Below are 23360 nucleotides of genomic sequence, written 5' to 3'. Positions count from 1 at the left end.
TCAAAGTGTAAGTAGAAAATCTGCATGCAGTTAGCAGCAGAACACTGGTAACTAACACAGAAATTCCCATAGAATTTGGAGCTGATCCCTGGGCCCGCTTGTCAAAGCCCCCCTTTAGAGATCACACAGCTTAGACTATGTGAAAGAATGCTGTCAGGACATAGCAAGACACTGGGGGCCTAGTCTTCCCATCTCAAGCTTCTCTCCGTGCCCCAAGTGATTTTTTAAATCAATACAAGATACAAACAAAAGTGAAAATTTAAATCACACAGTGCTTCTGGAGGCAGTGCCAGCAGACCCCGACATGATATGTTGAAATAAACAGAGAAAGGTTGGAGAGCCAAGAGTAGGACCTCTCCCACTATCAACTTGTAAGAGCTCCATTGTGTTGTCAGTCTTAAATAGGCCTGACAAATTGCTCTGAATGTAGAACCTCTGTTTAAATTAGAGGCATCTTCCAAAAACATGCTGGCACAGAACCAGAGCAGTTTTCCCATCATTGAAATGACCATCGGCTACGCTCCACAGCGCCCCTACTGGTCGGTCTGAGAGGTACAGATACATTGGGGTTTTTTTGTGATCTATTGTGAATTGTTCAAGAATATAATAGTGATAAGATTTAAATCTCAGTGATTGCATAAATTAATCTTCAAAAAAGTCTTTTTGGCTCTATTATGTAAGTTGAGAAGCAGTTCTCATTATGTCACACGGAAACATTTTTCCACTTCTTCTATTGTATTATGCAGCTGACAGGTGGTGTGAAGGGAGAACCAGACCAGACTTTTCCTGGTATTCACCGTCTATGCACTAATCACAAGCTCATGTCGCTTTGAACATACAAAGACTGTGTTAAAGAGAATAAAATGGGATGCTGAGAGAGGGATAAAGGGTTATATTTGGAAATATCAAAGGAAGAAATCCTTAAATGATGTCTGAAGTACGTCACATTAATCGTTGGAGCTGCAGGATCTAAAGGGCTGTCTTGATGGAATTCACCACACTGCAGCGTGAATGATGGTTAAACGGTGCCACCGTGTGTTTGTGTGCATTTATGCCCCATAAACTAAGGGCACAGATGGCAGTTTTTTTTTTCAATCAAAAACTGGAAAAACACTTTTTCGAAAAAATTTTAAACATTATCATTGGCTTCTTGAGGGCTGGCAAACATGAGGAATTAAATGGCATTGTCTTGGTTTTTTGTTAAATAGTGAGGATTATAATTCAGATCCTCCAAATATTTTGTAATGAGAATATAATCCTGTTATTTTCTTTATTCATTTGCAATAAATAAAAAACACTGTTCTTTATTCTCCTCTTACGTCCTACAAATACACAAAAGTACAGCACAATGTTCAAAAATGTCCATCCATCCATCCATTTTCAATGGTCACGGGGGGGCTGGAGCCTATCCCAGCAGCCTTCAGGTGAGAGGCGGGGTTCACCCTGGACAGGTCACCAGTCCATCATAGGACCAACACATAGAGACAGACAACCATTCACACTCACAGTCACACCTACAGTCAATTTAGAGTATCAATCAGCCTCGTCCCCTCTTGATGTCTTTGGACTGTGGGAGGAAGCTGGAGTACCCGTTCTGAAATGTTACATGTATTATTTCTGTTATTTGTTACAGAGCGTGAGTTCAAAGCTTTCACTCTAACCCGTTTTTATTTTATCCTTCAAAAAGGAAAACAAAAGAACCTGTATGATGGCATATATTATTTGATACCTGAGATTCTCATGTCACATTATAAACAGTGATAAGAGAAGCTGTTAGGCGACTTAAGGGTTTAACAAACGGTGGCCCTGATGCATGAAACCCAAGAGAGCACCACATCTTTGTGTTCTCTGAAATGTTGCGTTGTCTGGAATGTTGGGATTTGCCTTTCAGGGCCACCGTCAAGTAACTTTTCCGCATCGTTCAGTCAAAAAGCTACTATAATAAATGTTTCTAACAGTGATCTAAATCTGGACTTCCCTTTAAGACGATGGCGTTTATGCCCGTCAGTGGCATCACAACCCTTCAGTGGAGTTGAAAAAACATACGAACTCGTCTATGAACATCATTTCCACCTGATAATGACACTGTATTTCATGACACCATCAAACTACCTGCTAGGTGGCGTAGCGGTGCCCCGCTGGACTGCAGCTGCACTGAGCTTTTGATATCTTACAGGCAATAGTGCAATGTTATGTATCATCTTATCACTCTTTTTCTGACATTTTTTTTAAACCTATTTACTCCATCATACTTAAGCTATTATGGAATTACGGAACCTTTTGAATTAAATTTGTTATTGTTTGATTCACAATAGTCCGTCTCACTCTCGATAGATCGATTTATCTATCTTTTTTATCCATCTCTTTGGTGTTTATTTGATTAATTGGTGGCAGAAATTACACAATGAATAACACTAAGACAGCAATATGGTCTTCAGCTCTGAATCTACACAGATCTACATTTATGAATCCAGGGCGCATCTTTAAAGCTGCATTCATGCCAATATAGAGACGGTAGCTACATCCCAAGAGAGATGATCGTGAACCATGTGCACCTGCAGGAATTGTGTGTGTGTGTGTGTGTGTGTGTGTTCAGTTTAGTGTGTTTGCCACATGACCATTTATTTCTATAGTGGCGGGGCTGCAGTCATTCCTCAGAACGCGTGTCTGGACGATGAGGTGGTGACAGTCCACGTGTCGGAACTCAGCCGCAAAAAGTCCGAACAGGCAGAAGTACAACATGACCACGGCCCATTCACATGTTGCAGCCCCCGATGGATAGCCGATATTGTGGAGAATGGACACTGGAGAAGAAGCAAGCAGTCAAGGTGAAAAACACCAAAATGCACGATGGAAACAACCAAACAGTAGATGATGGATATACATTTTCTGTTCATAGCAAATGGAATCTTACAGTCTTTCAAGTCACGTGAGATATTTTACTCCAGTTGCATTGTTAACCACTTTGTCTGGCAGTTCCCTGTTGGTGTACTTGTGAGTCCAGATGTCAGTCACCCTAGATACTGCGTGTGTGAGGCTGTTGTGGTAGTGTCGTGCAATTCCTCAGAAGCAGAATCTGGATCATCACATTTAAGCAAAGGAAGCGACACCAGGTGTGAAATACGTCATTAATGTTTCAGAATGATTTCAATTGATCGGTGTGAATGTTTAAAAATCACATATTGTGTGAATTATTGCGTGACGTCACCAGTCAAATATGGCACGTTTGTCAGTTCAGTCAATGACATACGTCACACCAACACTCATAGAAGAAGGGATTCTCAACCAATTACTTGCTGTACTTAAGAAAAAAGTCAAAGTACCTATACTTTAATTGAGTATTTAAAATTAAGAGGACTTCGTACTTTTACTCAGTAAATATTGTTCCATCTGAACCCATCGGTTATTTCTTACTTTGAAGATTTTCCACAGTAATCCTGTCAAAACCTGAAGAAAGCCATCAAACTGAGGCCCGTCAACTTCAGCACTACTTTTCTCTATTTTTCCTGATGTAAAATTTGGAATGGAGACGCTTACTTTCACCTGAGTACTACTTTATCTGAGTATTTCTACTTTTAATTAAGTCAAGTAACCATGTGTGTCCTCTGTCATTGGCTTCACCACGTGTTCAAAACATAAAGAGTGAATTAACAACTGCAGAAGCAGATAGGGTGAAACAACGGCGAAGAGTATGAGGGCTAATTAGGGTTTTTATTTCATTTTGTGTATCCGATTCAATTTGGTGTGTTGAAACTTAAGTTGACATGTGAACGACTAAGTCAAAATACCACGGCAACATTGTTACAACAAGTTACATAAAAGTTATGGTGATGGAAGCTCCCAATGGACATTCCCAGCGTCAAGGTCAAATAGAGTATCAGTACACTCATTAATGTGGTTTGTGGCGCTGAACAACATCCAAACAGCTCAAATAAACACTTTTGAAAAACGAATGTTTGTGTGGATGAAGAGGGTTTTTTTTTTCTCTTCCATTTAATATTCTTGATATTTACCATTCACTTTTACCTACGCCATGGAAACGATGACTTCCTGGTCCATTTAACATAGTGTTATTTATTTATATATATAAATGTTGTTGTTTTTTTTTATTTAATTTTTTTTTTAACTTTTATTATTGTGTATGCCAGCTCTTGCTGCATACAGCTAGGAAGGATACTAATAATGACCAGGATGGTACAGAGGATGCAGCAGAGGGCTCTCGCCGGCCCCGCCCAACATCGGTCCTCAGACGGCTCTGCCCGATACGTTAGAAAGAGCTGAACCCAGAAGTAGCCCAGGCCGAGGAAAAACGCCAGGAACGCTCCCAAAAGGTGAACTCCCATCAAGATGGATTGCTACAGGGAACAGACAGATGAGATAATGAGGACAAAGAGGGTTTTAAAAAGAAAGTGAGTGAATAAACTCAAAGGGGACAACAGAATTCAAGAAATGGAACCGTGGCAACAAGGCTGACTTCAAAGCGCTATGTGTTAAATCGCTCGTCCCATTGATACCACATTCTAAGAAACCAGTGAGCCACTGCATGATAGTGACGCGGCGACTTCATAACAATTTCAGATTCTTTGCACCAGAACTGCTGACTTTTAAAACTAAAGTGCGTGAATTTTTTTTAAAAAAGCAAGTAACTGCTCACCCTGAAGAACCTGACTGATTTGGCATTAATTTATGCGATCGCAGGGTCGCAGTTTTCTGGGTGGACTTGAACTCTGCCGATCAATTTCAGTGACCCTCAGTCAGCTTGTACATGCAGGGGCGTGACCCCAGTGACCCTGCGTTTGCCCCTGTCCATTTTGTCCAACTCTCCAGAGCTATTAAAAGGAACAGCATATACATTGTTTTGAGAGAGAACTCTGCCGGTTAATGTCATTATTGGTAAGGAGCAAAGTAGCAAATAAGACTCAACTTCAAAAAAATCTGAATGATCCCTTTTTTATGGACGCAAAGATAGCATTTCCTAATGACAGCCAAGGACCCTCCTACTCTCTGGATTTACACAGATGATGTGTAGTAGTATTTTTGCAAATGGTATCTTTTATGTGAACTGTTACCTGGAAATTGCCAGTGACAGAGATTCCCACTGAGGAAATGAATCCTAAAACTATGCTTGCAATATTGGCCCTCCCATGATGGCCATAGTCCCTGACCTGCTGGAACCGGATCACCACAATCCACAGGGCTGAGAAACAGAGAGAGGAGACATGAAATAATAAGAAATAGCAAATATAAGTTTGGGACCAACTTGAACTTAGTTAGCAACTGGTTTTCGGATGGCGAAGCTGCGAGCACTTAAAGAATTACAGCTGAAGTGCAAATACAAAGGAAGACAGAAACGTCTAAAAACGTCTAACACTCCAATTACATAACGTTTCTCAATACAATCCCTTTGTGTGTATGACGGAGAAAATGAACTACACATTAATAAGAACTACATTCTTAAAAGACCTCAGTCCAAGGTGGGATAAATGGGGCGTGAATAATTACCTAAAACCGAGCAGATGTTGCAGATCTGGGAGAAGAGGCAGCTTTGAGGGTTGAACGTCCCACATTCACTGAAGGGCGCACGGGGCAACAGAAAGAAGGATTCTTTAGTTTAGCTGAAGTATTTTCAGGTTTTGTCTCGAATCAGCAGAGAAAGGAACTCACCTGATGTAAGGAACACCTTCCGTTAGGTTGACCGATCCATTTGTTACAGCGATAGCAAATCTAGTTTAGAGAGATTGACGGGATTGAACATTTAGTTGCATATCTGCATTTTTTTCACACGTGTATGGAAACACTGACGACTGTGTGATTAATAGCCAAGCAGACTTTTAGCGGAAGAGAACAGCCATTTGTCGAGTCCCCTTTATTATTTTCTTTGTTGTGTACTACAATATCAACTTTATCGTCACACATTTATTCCCAGCTGTATCATGTCAGACCATTAACAAACCAGTCTCTAGTAGCCGGGGGATCTTTCAGAAGAAATTTAATGCAATACTCATTTTTATGTGTATATAATTCCCTAAAAAAAAAAATTATCATACATGAAAAACTGACGTGAGGAGACGGGGGACGTGAGGGGCTGCCTGGCCCAAATTCATCTAACGCTTGTTGACAGTAAATCCTTCGCACTGCACCTTTAATTGGCTGGGTCTCCAGTAATTAGCACGATGCACTTGTTCCTTTTCCACTGTTTTTGCATCCTCATAACTCGCTAGATTATTCTGAAGCGAAGCATTCTCTCACCGTTTCTCTCACAATTTAATCACTCAGTAAAAAGACAGAAATGATAAAAGTTTAGATTTGTAGCATCATGTTATCCCCTGAAAACATCCCAATAGGAAATTTAAATTTTACATTTACAAGCCTCAATGTGGTGCGCAGCCGTCCCCAGCTGTGGAAATAACTTGATAAAAGTAGAAACATGTCATCATCTACATCAACAGCTGTTACTAAAACAGGCTGAGGTGTTAACGAGCAATAAACGGTGTGGGACTTCTTAACTATTTACAATGGTCTGTAATCAAGAATCTGCTCTTCTTTGTTTTGTTAATCACATGTCATTACTTATTTAAGGTATTCATTAAACTAATGTTCACGTGATGGAGGAAAATGTTCGAGGCCACTTTGTGCTGTTAGGGTTTCAGGTTAGTCTTAGACTTCAGGCTGTAAATGTTATTGTATTATGTATGTATCGCATTTTCAAAAGATTTTAAAAATATGTTTTATCGTCCAGAGTAGCTCTCGGGTAGCTTATCCGGCTGCCCCGTTTCACACACACGAAAGTGATCTGTCATTGTTCTTAAATTTAACAAACAAAAAAAACAATGCCAGGACTGTGTTTGAATAATTGTAATATGTTATCATGTAATTAATGGAACTACAGGGCGTGTGTGTGTGTGTCTGTGTGAGTGTGTTGACTTCAGACCACAGGTCCAGGGGAAAGTGTATTGCCATGGACACTATCAACATCTAAAGACAGACTCAGTTGCCATGCACCTGCTACTCCTGATAACGGTACATTATTCACGGTGCAGTGGGTCCCCCCCCCCCCCATTTTGGAGTACAGCAGGGGAATCTTAAGAAATGCGATCTCTGGCTTGTTGCGATATCACTATACCCCCCCCCCCCCCCCCGATACAATAACAAAATATGTAGGGATATCGTGATGCGTATCATACCAGTGTGTCCTGCTAGTACTCAGCCCTACTGGTTCATTTAGCAGTCAGTTATGTTTTACTAGTGTGTTGCTCCAACCCTGTAGGGTACCTCTACCCGGGTTCTAGTTAATCAATCTCCTCTCAGCACTGAGCACACTGGTGACAATGACTTGGGGGGGGGGGGGGGTTGCTCTAACCACACATCTGGAAGGACACACAGGAAAACCTTGCAGTTCATGACAAAAACCACCAAATGGTTGATGGGGGGATGATTTGTGTGTGTGTGTGTGTGTGTGTGTGTGTGTGTGTGTGTGTGTGTGTGTGTTGTGCTTAATCTGAATCTTCTTGCGTCCCTACACTGTTTCACATTAATGACAAAGAATACAACCACAAAAAAGAACAAGAAAAATTTACATTAAACATGAAATACAAATGGCTGTAGTGAGTCTGAGTTGAGACCAAACATTTTCAATATCTTACTTGCCATTAAAGTTAGATTTTAATTGTATTAATATACTTTTTATCTGTAGTTCCTTGTTCATTCCATCCTTCTTCTTTTTTTTTTTAGTTAAACTGTATTTATAAAACTATTGACGGCCAAACTGGGAACAAAAGCAACCATTTATGTAGCCTACACTGTAACACCAGAGTAATAATATTGTCAGTGCCTTCAGATAACAGGCAGCATTCCCTGCATTAACAGAATATGTGAGGGTAAACACTCACACAGTCCAAATCCCCACAGTGCCAAAGACAGCCAGGCAGACAGGAAGCAGAGCCCACATCCACATGTTCCAGTGCAGTCGCTTCATCCAGGGATAAGCGCGCAGCAGCGTTCCTGAGCAAACATACGGAGGAAGGAGAATTTAAACATATAATTTCCTCAGTAACGGTGAATCTGTAAAAAAAAAAAGAAGAAAAAAAAGACAATATTCTGAATTTAAAGATTCACTTACAAAAGCTTGAAAACACTGACGTCCTGGGAGTTTTAGAGCACGCTAATACTTACTGTCCTTATGAAAGGGAGCAGGTTTCGAGGTAATTCTCTACTTTATTCAAACTAGCCAACTTGAGCTTCACTTTTACCGTAATTACCCTACCGTAGTCTTATCGGATGGAGGAGGTGACCAAAGTAGAGCACTGAGATTTCCACATTTCTCACAATTAATGATGTGTGAGAAGGTGAGATTTTCAACTGCCTATCAAACTTCAAAGCTAAAAAGCAAATATCTTCTTTCTCTCCAGTTTTATAGGAAATGCGCAGCTATACTATAAAGTACGGTAGTTTCTATTTCTCGAGCCGGGGTGGACCTTGTGCCAGTGGTTTTAGAAGATTTACGACCACTTCAACTTGATCCTTGCAGCTCTAAAGTACAGTAAAGTACTCTATAGATTACAATTTCCTTTCCTTTAAACTAAAAACAAAACCTGTAAGTCTAAATTTTGGAGAGGCGCGGCAACATATGCCAGCTCAGTGTCCATACACAGGCTTTAGAATAATAAAGATTAAATGACGAATCAATAAAGTGACATCGTTAAAGGGAGAGTTAATGGTTGGCTTAACTTTTTATGACAAGCAAACATGTTTTTAAAACCCTTGAGGTGTATATGACCTTTGGCTCCTGTTAATAACAGATAGAAAGACAAATTATCACATCAGTATTAATCATCTTTGGTTAGTTTTGTTCCATTTCATGTAAAAAAAACCAGCACATCTTATGGTTTTGAATAGGAACTCTTCAGTTACACACTCCTCATTCTGATCTTACAGAGGTGGGCAGAAACGACGCTACTATAAAGAGGAATTCATTCAATCATTGTTTTTTATTGATACAACGTAGCATGACAGCTGCTCTCTACACAAGTCAGTGTGTGTGGGTGTGTGTGTGGGTGGGTGGGTGTGTATCCAGACGGCTGACAAATTAAAGGAAAACCAAGAAAAGGCGGGCCATCAGGCATTGGCTGTTTTTTTTGTGTTTTTTTTAACTGAGGTTTGTCCTTTAATTCATTATGCTTCTGTAAGTGTGTGTGTGAGAGACTATGTGTGAGTGTGTGTCAGAGCTCGAGCTCAATCTTGATGTCCATTTTAGCCTTGTAGGGCTCCAGTAGAGGGTGCACTTCCTCAGACAGGAATCTGGCCACCTGAGACAAACAAAAACAACAGAGGACGATGTCACACATCAGTTTGTCTAAAACTGAAGGCTTAAATCGACATTTTAGACGAGTCATCAAACACACAGCTAAAATGCGTGCTTCTGTGACTGAATGTCACATTCCACACGTCAACAGTACAAGTATAATCAAATATCTTTACATTTTATTAAAACAGACTTTGAAATGTTTCAAACATTTGCAGTTTAACACTTCCAGTTCAGTGTTCTTGCCTTCAAAATAAAAGCCGCCATTTTTTTTATTATAAAAGTTTTGTCAGAGCTGGCTTTAAGAGCCCTATTCTGAAAATTTCTGACATGAAGTCAAATCCCTGTTAGCTTCATTGCTCTGTGCTGTACACTTACACTACTTCACCCCCTTAAGATTTCAGTAAAGCTAGGTTAAGGTTTTTGGAATGCTAAGTTACACACACGCACGCTACAATCTAGCGTACCTGCTGTGGAGCACGTCCAATGAAGGTCTTGGGGTCTAGTAGAGCATCCAACTGCCCCAAGATGGGTGCAAAGTAGGGATCAGCCTGGACTCTGGCCAGCAGGTCATTATCACCACCTTCCTGTTTGACCACAGCCGCGGCCTCCTGGGATAAGACACGGATCTTCTCGTGGCAGTCCTGAAACAAGAGACCCATGTCGATCGGTTTAGGGTTTGTCACTCTTATTCGTTTATTTATAATCAGCCTAACTGAAATGACGTCTGCACCAACAGAAAACATTTCAAATGGGGTTCAGAAACCGCCTGAACTGTGGATCTTTCTGGATGGGACTAACATATACTATCTAAATTAAAGGTACTCTAGACTCCTCTTATTTGTCAGGCTGTTGCACCTGTCGGTTTCCTCCTGCCTTGACCATGGCCATGATGATGTTCTCCGTGGCCATGAAGGGTAGCTCATGACGGATGTGTCTCTCAATGACTTTGGGGTAGACCACCAGTCCCTCTGTGATGTTCTGCAGGGTGCTGAGGATGATGTCTGCAGTCAGGAAGGACTCAGGCAGGGAGATCCTCCTACATTAGGGAGAAGGACTTAAAGAGGAATGGAGGGACAGAACCACCTGAAGTACAATGGATATGTTGACTGAAACTAGCACTTCCGTGATGTGACTTCTATCTCTCGTGCGCCTGACCTGTTGGCGCTGTCATCCAGCGTCCTCTCCAGCCACTGAACTGAGGCCGTCTGCAGCGGGTCAGCCATTAGCGCCACCAGATGTCGGGCCAAACTACAGCAACGCTCTGACCGCATGGGGTTCCTCTTGTAGGGCATAGCGCTGGACCCTGAAGGGGGGAGGAGGACCTAATTGCTGAACTCTGTACTTTCAAGGTTACAAACACAGTGACATCAGTGCTGCAGTCACCTAAAATCAATCTGTGCTAAATTTGATGCCTGAGGGTTTGTTTGGGTGAGACGGTTACTAAGGCTTGCTCAGGTCACAATATGTCAGAACAACGGCTGGACAAAGCGCAGACAACACTCGCTGCAGGATTTGTGTGACTGAATGACAGCCTGAAAGCTAAGACCCTGTAGCAGCCACAGCTAACAATGGCAAACCAGGGTCAGCCAGAGTCAAAAAATTTGAACTTAACATGGTTAATGAAACTCTAAAAGGTAATTAATCAAATCATTGGGTAAGTGGTTGGTGGGGAGAACTGTGCTTTTTTCTGTCTTATTCCCCATTCTTATTAGCATTAGTAGCAAATTGTTTCAGTAGCGTTGGATAATGTTCCCAATGCTAAATAGAAGATATAAAGTAAATGGTACCCAGCACCGTTCTGCTACCATTAAATAATAATGTGCTTTTAAGTTGAAAATGCCCCTATTAAAGTAGCTATACAGAACAAGTAATATGATCATGCCTATCTGTTCTTTCTCGAAAGGCTCCTCGATCTCCTTCAGGTTGGCAAGCAGGCGGATGTCGGTACAGATCTACACCGGCAAGAAAAAGATACCGAAGAAGCATGTTAAACTGTAGTCAAAATGAGAGCTGGTTTCTACTCTGTGCTCTCAAATTACCCTGCATGTCCCTTTAACCACCACTAGGTGGTGACATGTCTCCATTTGTCCTCATCTCCAGCAGCTTACCTTGTGAACAGTAGCTCCCAAACTGGCCAGAGTGGACAGACAGTCGATGTCCACCTTACGGCTGTAGGTCTGTCCAGTCACCAGGTAGGCTCTGTGTACAACAGGGACAAACACGCCAGCGCTACAGAAGCATGTTTCTACAACAAATGACCTTCAACAGAATTCTACCACCATCCTTCCTTGTCTTAGATTATTGAGAGGCAGATAGTGATCCAGCGTACTTTTGGAAGCCAGACATCTCTGTCACCAGCCTGTCCAGCTCTTCCACCTGGTGGAAGGAAGATAATTCATTATAATTGACAGAATTCTTTTTTTTTTTTTAACTTTTATTTTCAGAATTAACAATGAACAACACAGTAACAGTGAGTGCCCTGAGACTGGGCACTCGCACTCACACAAATAATTACAATACCGAGACAGAGGGGGAAATAAGATGTAAAATAATAATAATAATAATAATAATAATGTGTATACATATCTATACACATATACACACACAAAAGCCCAGGCATTAGCATCCTCTCCGAAAAGGCACAAAACTGGTCTCCATCTTCTTTCAATGACGGGAGCCTTCAGCTGTTGTTGTGCTGTCAACTTTTCCATTAAATACACTTGTCTGATTTTTTTTTTTGTATCCACTGTGCAACTGTAGGTGGTTCAGGTTTCAACCAGCAAATTGTTATCATTAGAAGGAGATGTAGCAAAAATTCCTGATCGTGGGACGGACCATCAGGGAGTACGTCCAGTAAGAAAATGAAAGGGTCCAGGGAGAGGTTCCCTTCAAGTAGATTTTCTAATATGCCTTTAACATCAGTCACGATTGACAGAATTAACGCACCAGAATACAAAATGTCTATTTAATTCCTTTTACCTTGTCATGGTCTCCCTGAAACAGCTGCAAGAAACTGGCCTGAGTGCCAGTGGTCCCCTTCACCCCCCGAAAACGCAGGTCATCACGTGCTCGCTGAAGGTTGCGCATGTCCATGGTCAAGTCCTGCAGCCACAGACATGCTCGCTTCCCTACCGTGGTCAACTGGGCGGGTCTGGAGGAGGACAAAGAGAGAGAAAATACTGTATGTTCTTCATCAGAAGTATCAGGCAGAGATGGAGATCAACCACATGACAGCACGAAAACACTGGAGGGAAGGCTGCATCCCACTAGAGAGAAGCAGCTGACTCACTGGTAGTGCGTGAAGCCCAGCGTGGGGAGGTCGGAGTATTTCTCGGCAAACTTCGCCAGTCTGTCGATGACTCTGGCCAGCTGCAATCACCAGAGCGAAGACAGTCATATCGACACAGTGACACCGACACACACTCGCACAGAAGCCGAGGTGGCTGCTTCTTCATTGTCACCGAAGCGGCTGAGGCTCCAATCATCTTTCATTTCCACTGATTTCACAGACGCACCGCTGGCTGGATGTGCATGTTAGTGGCACACAGCTGAGCCTCACCTTAGGCAGCAGAATGTCAAATCCATCACGCAGCATAATCAGATCCTGAGGAAAGAAGAGGAAACAACTGAGAGGTCTTGGACACTTTAAGGACAGCCGAGAGCGCGCAAAGTCATAAGTCTTGACACGCTATGTTAAATTAGTCTTATTGTCAAGAACACACAGGGCTAGTGCTGAGTGGGAGGACCACTACTTTGTAATTACAGTTCCCCAATCAATGATTCTACTGCACGGTTTGCAATACCAAAATTATTGAAAAATTAATAAAAGGGTGGAATATTTACAAATATTTATAATTACATGCTTGGCCGCATAAAATGATTTAAAAAAAAAAGATATCCTCTTTTGAAAACTCGCGCTCATACTTTTATGGAACTTGTAATGTGACTGAAGAATACAGTATTGACAGATGTATTCATCTCAAAAGGGAGTAAGCAAAAGAAAATGAACTTTGTCATTTTAATCAGCCTCTCTGGCCCTCAGGGTTTGTACTTCTGAGTCTGAGAGGTGCAGCTGAATGCAGGGTGAAGTCTTGCTATATCCTAACATGGAGTTGTGTTCACAGACAGGTCATTTATACAATGGTAAGGATTACAGTGTTGTCTCCCACGTAGCAGGACGTGGCACCCAGGTGGATGATGGGGGCAGCAGTGGGGCAGTAGTGAGCAAAGGTGTGGACATGGGCCATGACGTCATGCCTGAGTTTACGCTCTTCTTCTGCTGCCATGGTGAAGTCGATGTCCTCCGCGTGACTCTCCATCTCCAGGATCTGCGCGTCTGTGATGGGCAGGCCCAACGCCTGAGGATGATGAGGAGAGACGCAGTGAGGAAGAGGAGGAGGAAGGCCGGACGTGGAATTGCTTACTTGTACGTGCATTTTTTTCCACAACTCTTACTCAAAGTTGTTTTCTTAAAAGAATCCCATATCACTATCGAGATGATTGAACAGAGAGCTCTCTTTCCGCCGATGCCTCGCTCATCTTTCCCTCCATCTCTTCAGCGACACGTGCTGGTCTTGTGAGGAGACATTACCCTGATTAGATTTGACAATTCTGTTGGACAGAGCAGCCATGTGATGGGACTCTAAACTGATTAAGAGAGGATCTGGACCCCACCTTTTAACTCTTCCTCCTTTGACAAGACAACACAGTTCAAGACATGACTGCATCAAAACCTGATTGGCTGTATTCAATAACAATGGGCCAAATTCGTGGGATGTTCTCACACATAAATGGGCTCCTACTCACTTTGGGACTTATGCAACTCCAACTTGGTCCTGCAGACAGGAGGCCAAGCCGGACGACTGATTTAGGAACATGCTTGATGCAGGGAAGCGATGAAAACCTTTATCTGTGAAAACCCTGTTGCTAGGTACAAAATGTTATCCAATCAATGACGTGTACTCCAGAATCCTGACTTATTGTTCGTGATAAACCTCCCTGTTGAATATACAAATGAAAAGTAGCCAACAAAATGAGGCTGACAGGTACAGAAAGGCAGAGGGGATCCGTTGAAAGAATCCCCTGCTTACCAAGTATTTTCTCAAGCAGAAACACTACTCTATATTCGCTAGGAACGATTCAATAGTTCTTTCAGGGCAGGAAAAATAAGCCAGTCTCGCGTGTGAGAGTTGACAAAGATAGACAATCTTTTTTTTTTTTTGTTTCCCTGTGGAACCAAGAAGTTGCACTTCATATGCGTATTGGACAGTTCAGTGTGGCATTCCTATTATTCACCGTTGAGAAATTAATCCAACTGCACCATAATGAGACGCTAACATTCATCCCAGCATGATGTGGTGAGTAGTGTCTCAGTGACACACTGACATTCAGCTCTAGGAGATTCTTATCCTGCTTCTTTGACCTTCCTCCATTTTCCTCTATGCTTAAGTAACACTTAAGCCTCTTAAAAACACCTCGTCCCCGAGACTTTTTCACATCGGCATGAAAGACTAAAATGAGGTAATGAATAACTCATCTTACCAAGATCTCATCTTAACGATAAGAGGAGATTCTGAGGAAAAAAATGTCATATTTTTATTTTATAAAAATGTCAACTCTCTGTAAAAGGAGGGAAGCTTTGTGAATCTGAAAGGTTAAAGGTCAGGTTGCAGCCCAAGTCATCATCACGCAAACAGCAATTAGTGTTTAGTGAACCCGGTGAGAGCGTTGCGCTGGTAGCATCATCATGCCGGGGAAAATGCTGCCTCTTAAAGGGCTGCACGTCTCCTGTTACTGGCACATTCTCTATATGCTATTTTGACACAGAGGTGGGGAGGTGGGGGTGGGGCACGAGACTCACCAGCTCTTAACCCGCCGAGGAACACGTCAAAAGTCGAACCCCTCGGCTGCGATGAGCGTGCGTGCAGCCGCTCATGTGAGACGGTCTCTCGCGACTGATACGCTTTCATGTGACAAACTGAAAAGTTATTCTGACCAATTCGATTTTCGGTGTCTCCACAGCTTTCTGAAGAAAAAAAAACATCACTTCTGCAGTCTGCTAAGGATTTCTAATCTTGAGTGTTTGGTGTCCATTTCCAGATGCGAGCACATTGGTTCATCACAATAAATCCTTGCGCAACCCTTTTTTTTTTCTTCAAAAGTTTCCTTAAATACAGTGGGATTTTTTTTATAATGCAAGACATGAACTTGAGAAGATGTTTTCAGTTAAAAACAAATTCCTGTATACTGTTGTTTAAAATGGAGACGCTATTTAAAACAAGTGTGTGCTGGCTCATTAGCAGATGAGTGTGCTCAACCTCAAGGAGGGGACCCCAGCAGATTGCTTTGGGCCTTCAATGTTAAATGTACTACCGTGTTACCAGGCGGTTTTTGTTTTTCTCATAACCAGTTAAGAAGTAGTGCTTTTATGCCATTTAAAAAAAAAATCCTGCTCCTCAAACCTCCTAAAAAAGGGAGAGCATTTATAACGTATATGACATGTGGCCTATTTCAGGGTGCTCGTGGTTCAGCCATGATCAAGAAAGAGGGGGGCTGCAGCTGCGATGGACTGAGAAACTCTCGGCCAGTTGGTAAAAAAAAAAAAAAATCTACAAAATGTTGACGCACTATTTCGAGTAAAAATGGTTTTAAAAATTCCCCTTGAACGTTTTCTGCAAGACGATAGTTTTCTGACAGAAGTAGGACACATTACTGATTAGTGACTTTGAGAGTGAGTGGTAAAATGACGTTTCATGAGGCAAATGTTTTCGGTTACGTTTAGCATTTTTTTTTTATCGAAGATGTTGCTTTCTTGTAATGAACAAATCTGACATTCAAATATTTAAAGGAATGTGTTGCGTGCGATTCATATATAAAAACAGATTTTTATTTTTTTTCTTCTTTTGGTTTTAAAATGTTGCACTCAGTCTGAGTCCCTGCTAGCCTCTCAATTATCTCTATGCTGTGCTGGACTGTGTCTCCAGGAGTCCTCAATGGCTGGTTCAGGACCTGCCCTCCCCAAAACTATATTTAGAGCAGGAAACTTGATATATGGCTCTATGAAGGTCGGAGACATTACTTCATGAGATTTATACGCCTTAACAAAAGCGTTAAAACAATAGCAACGGGCACAGTGCTACGATCTGGCTAACCTTCTCAGCCTTGGCAAGGTAGATCCACAGCTTTCTCCAGATGGTGAATTTCTTCCTGTCGCTAAAGTTGTAGGCCATTTCCTTGCTGGCATACCTCGACACCAGCGGGGAGCGATACTTCATGAACTCGTCCGCTCCTGCCATCATTGTCAGAGAAGTTGGTGTCCGCTAGAACACCGGGGTCTAACCTGCACCTTCACCCTCACCCTCACACATACACACACACACACACACTACTAGCTTGTCACCTAGCCACCACGCGCGCTGAGAGTTCATTGTCACGTGACAAGAGGGTTTTACGACACTGTCAGTCGACGTACGGTGTGAGGGGATTTCTACGACAGAGTGATTTAAACGTGCTTTATTACGCTAAGTGTTTATTTCAATCCGCTTGACTGCACTTTAATACATCGTAGTGCGTCTAAAAAAAACACACACATTATGTAATGCACCAACAACGCCTTCGTAAGAGCGCTTGTATACATTTGAACCTCTCTGTTTTACGGGATTTCCCGTTTGTCCCTGAATGTACCTCGCATCATAACGCAAATGTTTAACCTATCAAGGAGCTACGGATAAGCTAAGACATTTTCTGCTATAAATAATACAATTGTGATGCTTCCCTTACAAATTATTCACACTAAGGGGACGGCGCTTTGGATTCAGTCATTTGCTATTTATAGGACCTTTTCTGTGTTATGTAAGATGTGGCTGTATATGAATATTTGAATTTATTCATGCAGTATGTATCCCTTTCCTGCGTCACAATAGTCTGCGGGCATCATCTAAACAGTTGTGTTTGTGCATGATGCAGCAGCTGGGGAATAGCAGCTGTTAACAGAGCTCTCTCTCTTTTTCTGTCTCTCCATCTCTCCCTCTCTGTCTATCCTTCTTTCTATCTGTCCCCCTGACTGCAGTCTGCATACAGTGCTACACTGCTGCTGCCGCTGCTGCTGCCGAGGAGCACGTTTTCTCTGTTTTGCCTCAGAAAAAATGAGGAGACATCATCCTGAAACTGCTGCTGCAGGGGTGGATTTGGCTCCCAGTCTCCTGCATTGCACAATCTTTCCCCTCTGCTTGGACAGATAAACAAGACAGAAGAAGGAGCACTGGAGGACGAGAAGAAGGTACAGAGGAGAGGACCAAATAGAGAAATAGTGGGGTTGAAGGGGTGTGGAAGATAATAGATTGCAAAAAAGAGGGGGAGAGATTGAATGGCAGAAGAGGAGAGGAAGGGGTGGATACGGGGAGCAGACGTTAGAGTGAGTTACACTGCAGTAGAATGAGGGTCAGCGTGAAAGAGAGAGCCAAGAAGCATTCGAACTGCCAGACGTTCACACACCGCTCAGCATCCGTCACCGTTCGCTCCTCTTTCTGAGGAGGCAACGAGAGGAATTCACCGTGGAGACAAGAAGGAGAAGGAGGAGGGGGGCTGAGGAGGAGGAAGCCAGAGGTTCTACCCACAAGATGGCTGCTGTGTCCTCTGCCTCTGACTCTGGTAAGTGGATTTTCATCCTTTGCCGCACACCTCCAGTTCATTCAGTTGCAGCATCCGGGAGGAAACACTGCAGGTCATCCAGAATCCCTAGAAACTGTTGCTTGAGTCAACTTCCTGTGTTGAGAAGCTCACATGGATTGTAACAGCAGCAGTGAGTAACCTAAACCTTCCTCTCCTCTCCATATTCTCCCTTCCTGCCATCCTTGTAGGGCGGGCATGGGATGCCATCTACTGAATATTCATATTCCTCAGCAGTGCCATTTCATTAAAGGATTGATCCTCTCCTCTTAACTTTTTTCAAAGTAGAACATTCTGTCCACATGATGTTCTCCTGGGTTGGTGGCAAAGTTGACCAAAACATCTTTTACATCATAAGGGAGGGGAAGAGGAGGTTTCAGGTAGAAAAGTGCTTGGATAAAATGGGCCCACAGGAGAAAACTGAAAGTCAGGACTGAAGTTTTGGGACAAAATGTAAGAGAAAGAACGAGAGATATGACAGAATTAATTATCTCTGAGAGGTAGAATAAAGTGCCAAACACAACCTTTCTGTGTTCAATAGGGGACGCCAGGGCCCGGCACCCTCCAGAGCGCAGACTCTTGATCCTTGGAGGGCCAAAATCTGGCAAGACCTCCACCGCCAACAGCATTCTGGGGGATGAGGTCTTTGATGCTGGGACGGAGACTACTCACAGCAACGTGGGTCAGACAGAGATCTATGGCCGACGGGTGACTGTGGTTGACACACCGCCATGGAATATTCCCAGTGACCCGGACGACGACACGGACGCAGACAACAATGACAACACTGGTGCAGAGTCAGAAACCCCACCCCGGCCCCCGCCTAGCTTGGACAGCGAGGGGCCGTGCATGGGAGCAATTCTGTGCCCTCCTGGACCCCACGCAATCTTGCTGGTAGTGTCTGTCACCCAGCCTTTTACCGACATCCAGAGGAGGGCTGCAGAGGAGCAGCTGGGGGCCCTGGGTGGGGGGACCTGGAGGTACTCAATGGTACTCTTTACTGGGGTGGACAAGTTGCAGAAAGGTGTCTTCATTGAGGAGCATATCGCAAACACTGGAGAGGCGCTTCAGTGGCTGGTGGAGAGATGTGGAAGCAGGTATGTTTACGGAGAAGAATCAGAAATAACATGGTGGCAGCAGTTAAGTGGACTTCCCTTTCTACCTGCAGGTACCACGCTTTTGACAACAATCGGAAAGAAACAGAGGACAACACACAGGTACCCGAGCTGATGGAAAAGGTGGAGGAAATGATCACTGACAACCAAGGTTTGTTGATCGTTCCCGCACTAAATACAACCGTTGTGGCACCTGATTTGTTTTAGAGCCGGCTGTTTGCGTGGGTTGATCCTTGTTTCTCTACAGGCTGGTACTTTGAGGTGAATGAGTTGATCTTACTGGAGGAGGAGCAGGCTAGGAGAGCTCTGGAAGAAGAGAGGATGAGGATGGAGGAGCATGCTAGACAGAGGGAGCAGATGATCGGAGGACCTCCCAGAGGTATGAGGGAGCTGACTTGCGTTTGTGCTTACTATGTCATTAACGTTGCCTTTTTTCTTTTGCTATCTTTATTTTTCTGTGAACAGAGTTGAGGTTGCTGCTGTTGGGCTGGAAGGGCGTTGGGAAGAGCTCAGTAGGGAACTCCATCCTGGGCCGTCGGTACTTTGAGTCCGGCCAGGAGACCGAGCTGTGCCTTAGGAGGCAGGCACTCGTATCCGGCCGTCGTGTCACCATAGTTGACACCCCAGGGTGGGACTGGTTTTCAGTGAGGCGAACCCCAAAGCGAATCCGCCAGGAGTCACAACGTGGCGCAGCCCTCCTGCGACCTGGACCCCACACTCTGCTGCTGGTCCTTCCAGTTGTCTCATCCCTCACCGCCAGGAAGAGGCGAACACTTCTGGCTCACATAGAGACTCTGTTTGGCGACAGCGCGTGCCTCCACACTATGGTGCTGTTCAGCTGCGGCGACTGGCTGGGCCGCACACCCATTGAGGAGCACATTCTCAGAGGTGGGCGGGAGCTGCAGAGACTTCTCGAGTACTGTGGAAACTATTACCACGTCCTGGACAGTAAGACTCCAGGCAAGGACCGGAGCGTCTCGGTCCTACTGGATAAGATTGAGGAGATGATTAGGGATAACGGTGACAAGGCCTTCCTCCCCATACAGACCGAGTGGTGTAAGTCACAATATCTTAATTTCACATATAACACAGAAACAGATCCATTTAGCCCAGGCCTAATATGAATGTGTTGTATTTGACAGTGAGCGAGGAGAGCTCATACTCATCTGACAACACCGAACCCGAGGACGACTGTAGAGGATGCCAGCTGCAGTGATGGAGGCAACAGGAACGTGTTCTGGCTTTTATCCTTGTTGTGTGTCTTCAGTAGGGCCAAACGTAACCTCATGTAACCGAAACCTCATCTAGATGTCCCTCTCCACTCCTAGGAGTTTCAGGGAGAGAAATCAAAGGGTTCGTAACAGGAGTTCCCTGTGAGAAAGACCGAATTCACTGACCGGTGTGCAAAGCTCAATCTGGACTGAAGAATTCGCCATTAATTTAAGAGGATTCTGTTTCTGCACCAAGGGGCCAGAGCTTGACTGCTCTTCATGAGCGTGTTCATCAACAGAAATCAACGGCTGTTTGAAACCCTGTTTCATGACTGCAGAGTAAAGAGGTACTCAACAATAGAAAAACTGTATTCAGACTGCACTGATCGCCTTCATATACTGGCCCGAATGCGTGGGTACTGATGAGGCAGCAGAGTGCGTTTCATCACCAACCCATCAAAATCAATCGCTTGAGAAGAGGATATTATCAGGAGCACTCCAATCTTTCAGTAGCACCCGTTTCTGCCAACCCACAGTTCTGTCCTTGTTTGTTATGCACCGTTCATTGTGACTGGATGTTGCAGCACAGTCATCCCCATCTGAATTGCCTGCCTTCTGATTCAGTTGCATCAAAGGATTCAAAGGGAATGCTTTTGTGTGAAAGCAACTCATTGAACAGCAAATCTAAACATTAGCGGTGTGACGATAACGTGCACTGGAATGCGTGCACAGTGGTGTTTATGCAGCGCACCCTTACACAGGAAACAGGCCAGAGTGAGTGGTATTAAATTACCCTCCGGGATTCAGGGTTGAATTGATCCCTCCGGGGTAAAAGCTTGTACATTTGTTGTAAGGCTGAATGCTGATTCTAAAACTGCAGAGCGGTGATACAGAGGGGGGGGAAAAAATGCGGTCACAAGATTAAAAATTTCTCCTGCGACCAATTAATCAAATTCTGAAATAAGTTATGGCTCAAAGCTACAAATGAATTAAAAACAGCAGGAACGACAACCATTTTGGCAACAAATGAATCGATTTCTGAGAATGTTACATCTCGTGGCCACAAATTTATACCGTGGCTGAAAAATCTTGAATATTGCGGTCCAAAATTGTTGAAGCAAGTAACATCTAGTGGCTATGGATTATTGAAGTTGGGTGGGTGGTGGTGGTGGTGGGGGGGGGATATCTCATGGCCGCAAATCAATCAAAGTGTGGGATCAACTTACATTTTATCTTGGGTTCAGTAAACGGTGAATTGGATATGTTCGCTTTGGTTCCTGATTGTAATCATTTGCTTTGGTTCTCTTGTGCTAATGCAATAATTTTCACCCATTAAATGAGGTGAATCATCCGTAGCTCATCTCTGCTGGAGCGTTCAAATTTGGGAAGGCTGTATGGAGGAGCGTGTGCAGTCTCAGATCCCCGTGGAACAGCTTTGTGGTCATGCATCCGGTGCATTTATTGACAAAGTAGATTCAGCTATGTGCCTCAGCATCAAAGCGTGATACTCCAACATCAAGCTTTCGCATGCGACAGAAACCACATAACCTCATGAACCATTCTAGCTCACACAGGGCTACCTGTTAACTTTTTCTACATCACTGCAACATTTGCTCCTGACATTGATCGAGATGTTTTAAATTTTAAAAAAGATATCAATATATTCAGCTCTCTGAGGCATGTTAAGACACCGCATGCAGATAAACGAGTGCCTGAAGAGCAAAATGCACTTCTTATTTCTCTGACTCTTGCCTCAGCAAGTCTGTGTGAATTCCTGCTATGACTTCACATCCTACTACTTTTACAATTGCAAACATGTAATAAAAATAATGGGAAAAAAAATATTTTACACTCTGTAGGGTACGAAATGAGTACACATAAAGCATTTATAAAATGTGACCAATACCACTGCCATGCTTTTATTTTATACAGATGCTGCAGCCTCTAAAGACAACCGTCACCTGCTCTCCTATGCTCGACTGACTCTGTGCTTCATCTAGTGATGTAGGCGACCACGGCACTTAGTGTGGCAAGCATGACTTTACAACTAGATATACGAGGATGTTCCTGGCAGTTCCACTCCACATGTGAATATATTGTAAGCGCAGTGTATATTTACAGTGTAAAATATGTTACATTGTAGCTTTTAGTGAGGCATTTTTGCACTGTGTAACCACTTTACTGTAGCCAGTGACGTTACTTCCCGTGTGGTCCTTCCTAAATGGTGATTGCATCATCAGTACTTTGTTAATTCTCAAACAATAAAAGATATGGATATATTGTTGTGCATTTTTGGTGTGCATCTTATTATTCAAGTGACGTTTTAGTGCGGTTTTTAATAACATGGAGCGACTGCTTCTCTGCAGATGTCGTAGTACTCAGTAATCATCACTAGATGGTGCTGTTTTACAGACATTCCTCTGCTGTTGCACATACTACTTTTTGTGGATGTGCACAAATTATATTATCTTGATTGAATAAGGTTTATTTTAGTATTGTTTATTCCAGGAAGGTGTATTTTGAGTCCTAAGTTGCATGATAAGTTCAAAGGTTTTCAGAGGTTTAAGGCAATTTCATAACGCTATTACAGCTATAACAAGTTACCTTGTGATTTTTCTTACCTAATCCTATTGTCACGGGTACATTTAGTTAGTGCGCTTGCAACTGTTAAATAACATTGGTACTTCAAATCAAATTGTGGTCATAGTATTTTACTTTTGAAAGCAAATACTTCAGTTTGTGGCGTCACTTGTGGAAGGATTTTTTCTCATCTTGGCTGTTACACAATTCATTTTGCCTGTATATTTTCACCCAACAAAACACACTGACGTGTTGTTTTTTCTCTTCTAATACACCATGTATGCTTTTGTGAAATGAGAGCATTTACACACTGAGAGCAGGTCCAGAGGATATTTGTCCTTTTGTGTAAAACTCTGCGCCATCTTTACCTTGAGTGTCTCTAAATTCATCGTTCCTTTTTTTAAATTCGAGGAAGCCTTGGACCAAACATGGCGCACACATACACACACACGGCCAATGTGTCACACTGGAGGTCAACTTTCA

General features: G+C 43.1%; 3 protein-coding genes across 4 annotated transcripts; 1 reads left to right on the top strand and 2 right to left on the bottom strand.

Annotated features, from left to right (window-relative positions):
* Positions 1-1304: 1304 nt before the first annotated feature.
* Positions 1305-8900, bottom strand: tmem150b (transmembrane protein 150B). The gene is made up of 7 exons (XM_086184356.1): positions 8120-8900; positions 7890-8001; positions 5665-5724; positions 5503-5570; positions 5070-5197; positions 4178-4355; positions 1305-2804 (listed from the first exon to the last, which is right to left on the bottom strand). Exons 2-7 carry the CDS (start codon positions 7973-7975, stop codon positions 2593-2595), a joined length of 732 nt encoding a protein of 243 aa, XP_086040482.1. The 5' UTR covers positions 7976-8001; positions 8120-8900; the 3' UTR covers positions 1305-2592.
* A 68-nt stretch (positions 8901-8968) lies between these two features.
* Positions 8969-16731, bottom strand: adsl (adenylosuccinate lyase). Its single transcript, XM_086184355.1, has 12 exons — positions 16456-16731; positions 13459-13662; positions 12864-12908; positions 12594-12673; positions 12284-12455; positions 11634-11680; positions 11413-11503; positions 11187-11256; positions 10460-10607; positions 10160-10340; positions 9769-9945; positions 8969-9305 (listed from the first exon to the last, which is right to left on the bottom strand). Exons 1-12 carry the CDS (start codon positions 16600-16602, stop codon positions 9219-9221), a joined length of 1449 nt encoding a protein of 482 aa, XP_086040481.1. The 5' UTR covers positions 16603-16731; the 3' UTR covers positions 8969-9218.
* Positions 16732-16768: 37 nt separating this feature from the next.
* LOC147245421 (GTPase IMAP family member 8) lies at positions 16769-22579 on the top strand. Of its 2 annotated transcripts, none has more exons than XM_086184354.1 (7): positions 16769-16920; positions 17373-17953; positions 18513-19068; positions 19140-19237; positions 19334-19465; positions 19552-20142; positions 20229-22579. In XM_086184354.1, the coding sequence occupies exons 2-7, from the start codon at positions 17923-17925 to the stop codon at positions 20300-20302; spliced, it is 1482 nt and encodes a 493-aa protein (XP_086040480.1). In that variant the 5' UTR covers positions 16769-16920; positions 17373-17922; the 3' UTR covers positions 20303-22579. The 2 variants fall into 2 exon arrangements, with proteins under 2 accessions (XP_086040480.1, XP_086040479.1); XM_086184353.1 differs by lacking the exon at positions 16769-16920 and adding an exon at positions 16993-17155.
* Positions 22580-23360: the final 781 nt, after the last annotated feature.

The sequence above is a fragment of the Aulostomus chinensis genome, chromosome 18 (assembly GCF_037954235.1).
Source record: "Aulostomus chinensis isolate RoL2024-O1b breed Wild chromosome 18, RoL_Achi_v1.0, whole genome shotgun sequence".
In the NCBI taxonomy this organism is placed as follows: Eukaryota; Metazoa; Chordata; class Actinopteri; order Syngnathiformes; family Aulostomidae; genus Aulostomus; species Aulostomus chinensis.
Note: the sequence above shows the minus strand (reverse complement) of the source record. Positions and strands in the feature narration are given on the sequence as shown.

Bases quoted from the DNA above. Each gene is read 5' to 3' on its own strand.
- tmem150b (XM_086184356.1), bottom strand. From the start codon at position 7,975: ATGAAGCGACTGCACTGGAACATGTGGATGTGGGCTCTGCTTCCTGTC. The intron at 4,356-5,069 runs GTAACAGTTCAC...TGTTCCCTGTAG, and splicing joins CTGTCACTGGCAATTTCCAG to CAATCCATCTTGATGGGAGT. The intron at 2,805-4,177 runs GTATCCTTCCTA...CTTCTTCTCCAG, and splicing joins TACCATCCTGGTCATTATTA to TGTCCATTCTCCACAATATC.
- adsl (XM_086184355.1), bottom strand. From the start codon at position 16,602: ATGATGGCAGGAGCGGACGAGTTCATGAAGTATCGCTCCCCGCTGGTG. The intron at 12,456-12,593 runs GTGAGTCAGCTG...GTCCTCCTCCAG, and splicing joins CTGGGCTTCACGCACTACCA to ACCCGCCCAGTTGACCACGG. The intron at 10,608-11,186 runs GCATGATCATAT...TCCCCCCTTCAG, and splicing joins TTTCGAGAAAGAACAGATAG to GGTCCAGCGCTATGCCCTAC.
- LOC147245421 (XM_086184354.1), top strand. From the start codon at position 17,923: ATGGCTGCTGTGTCCTCTGCCTCTGACTCTG. The intron at 17,954-18,512 runs GTAAGTGGATTT...TGTGTTCAATAG, and splicing joins GTCCTCTGCCTCTGACTCTG to GGGACGCCAGGGCCCGGCAC. The intron at 19,466-19,551 runs GTATGAGGGAGC...TTCTGTGAACAG, and splicing joins GATCGGAGGACCTCCCAGAG to AGTTGAGGTTGCTGCTGTTG.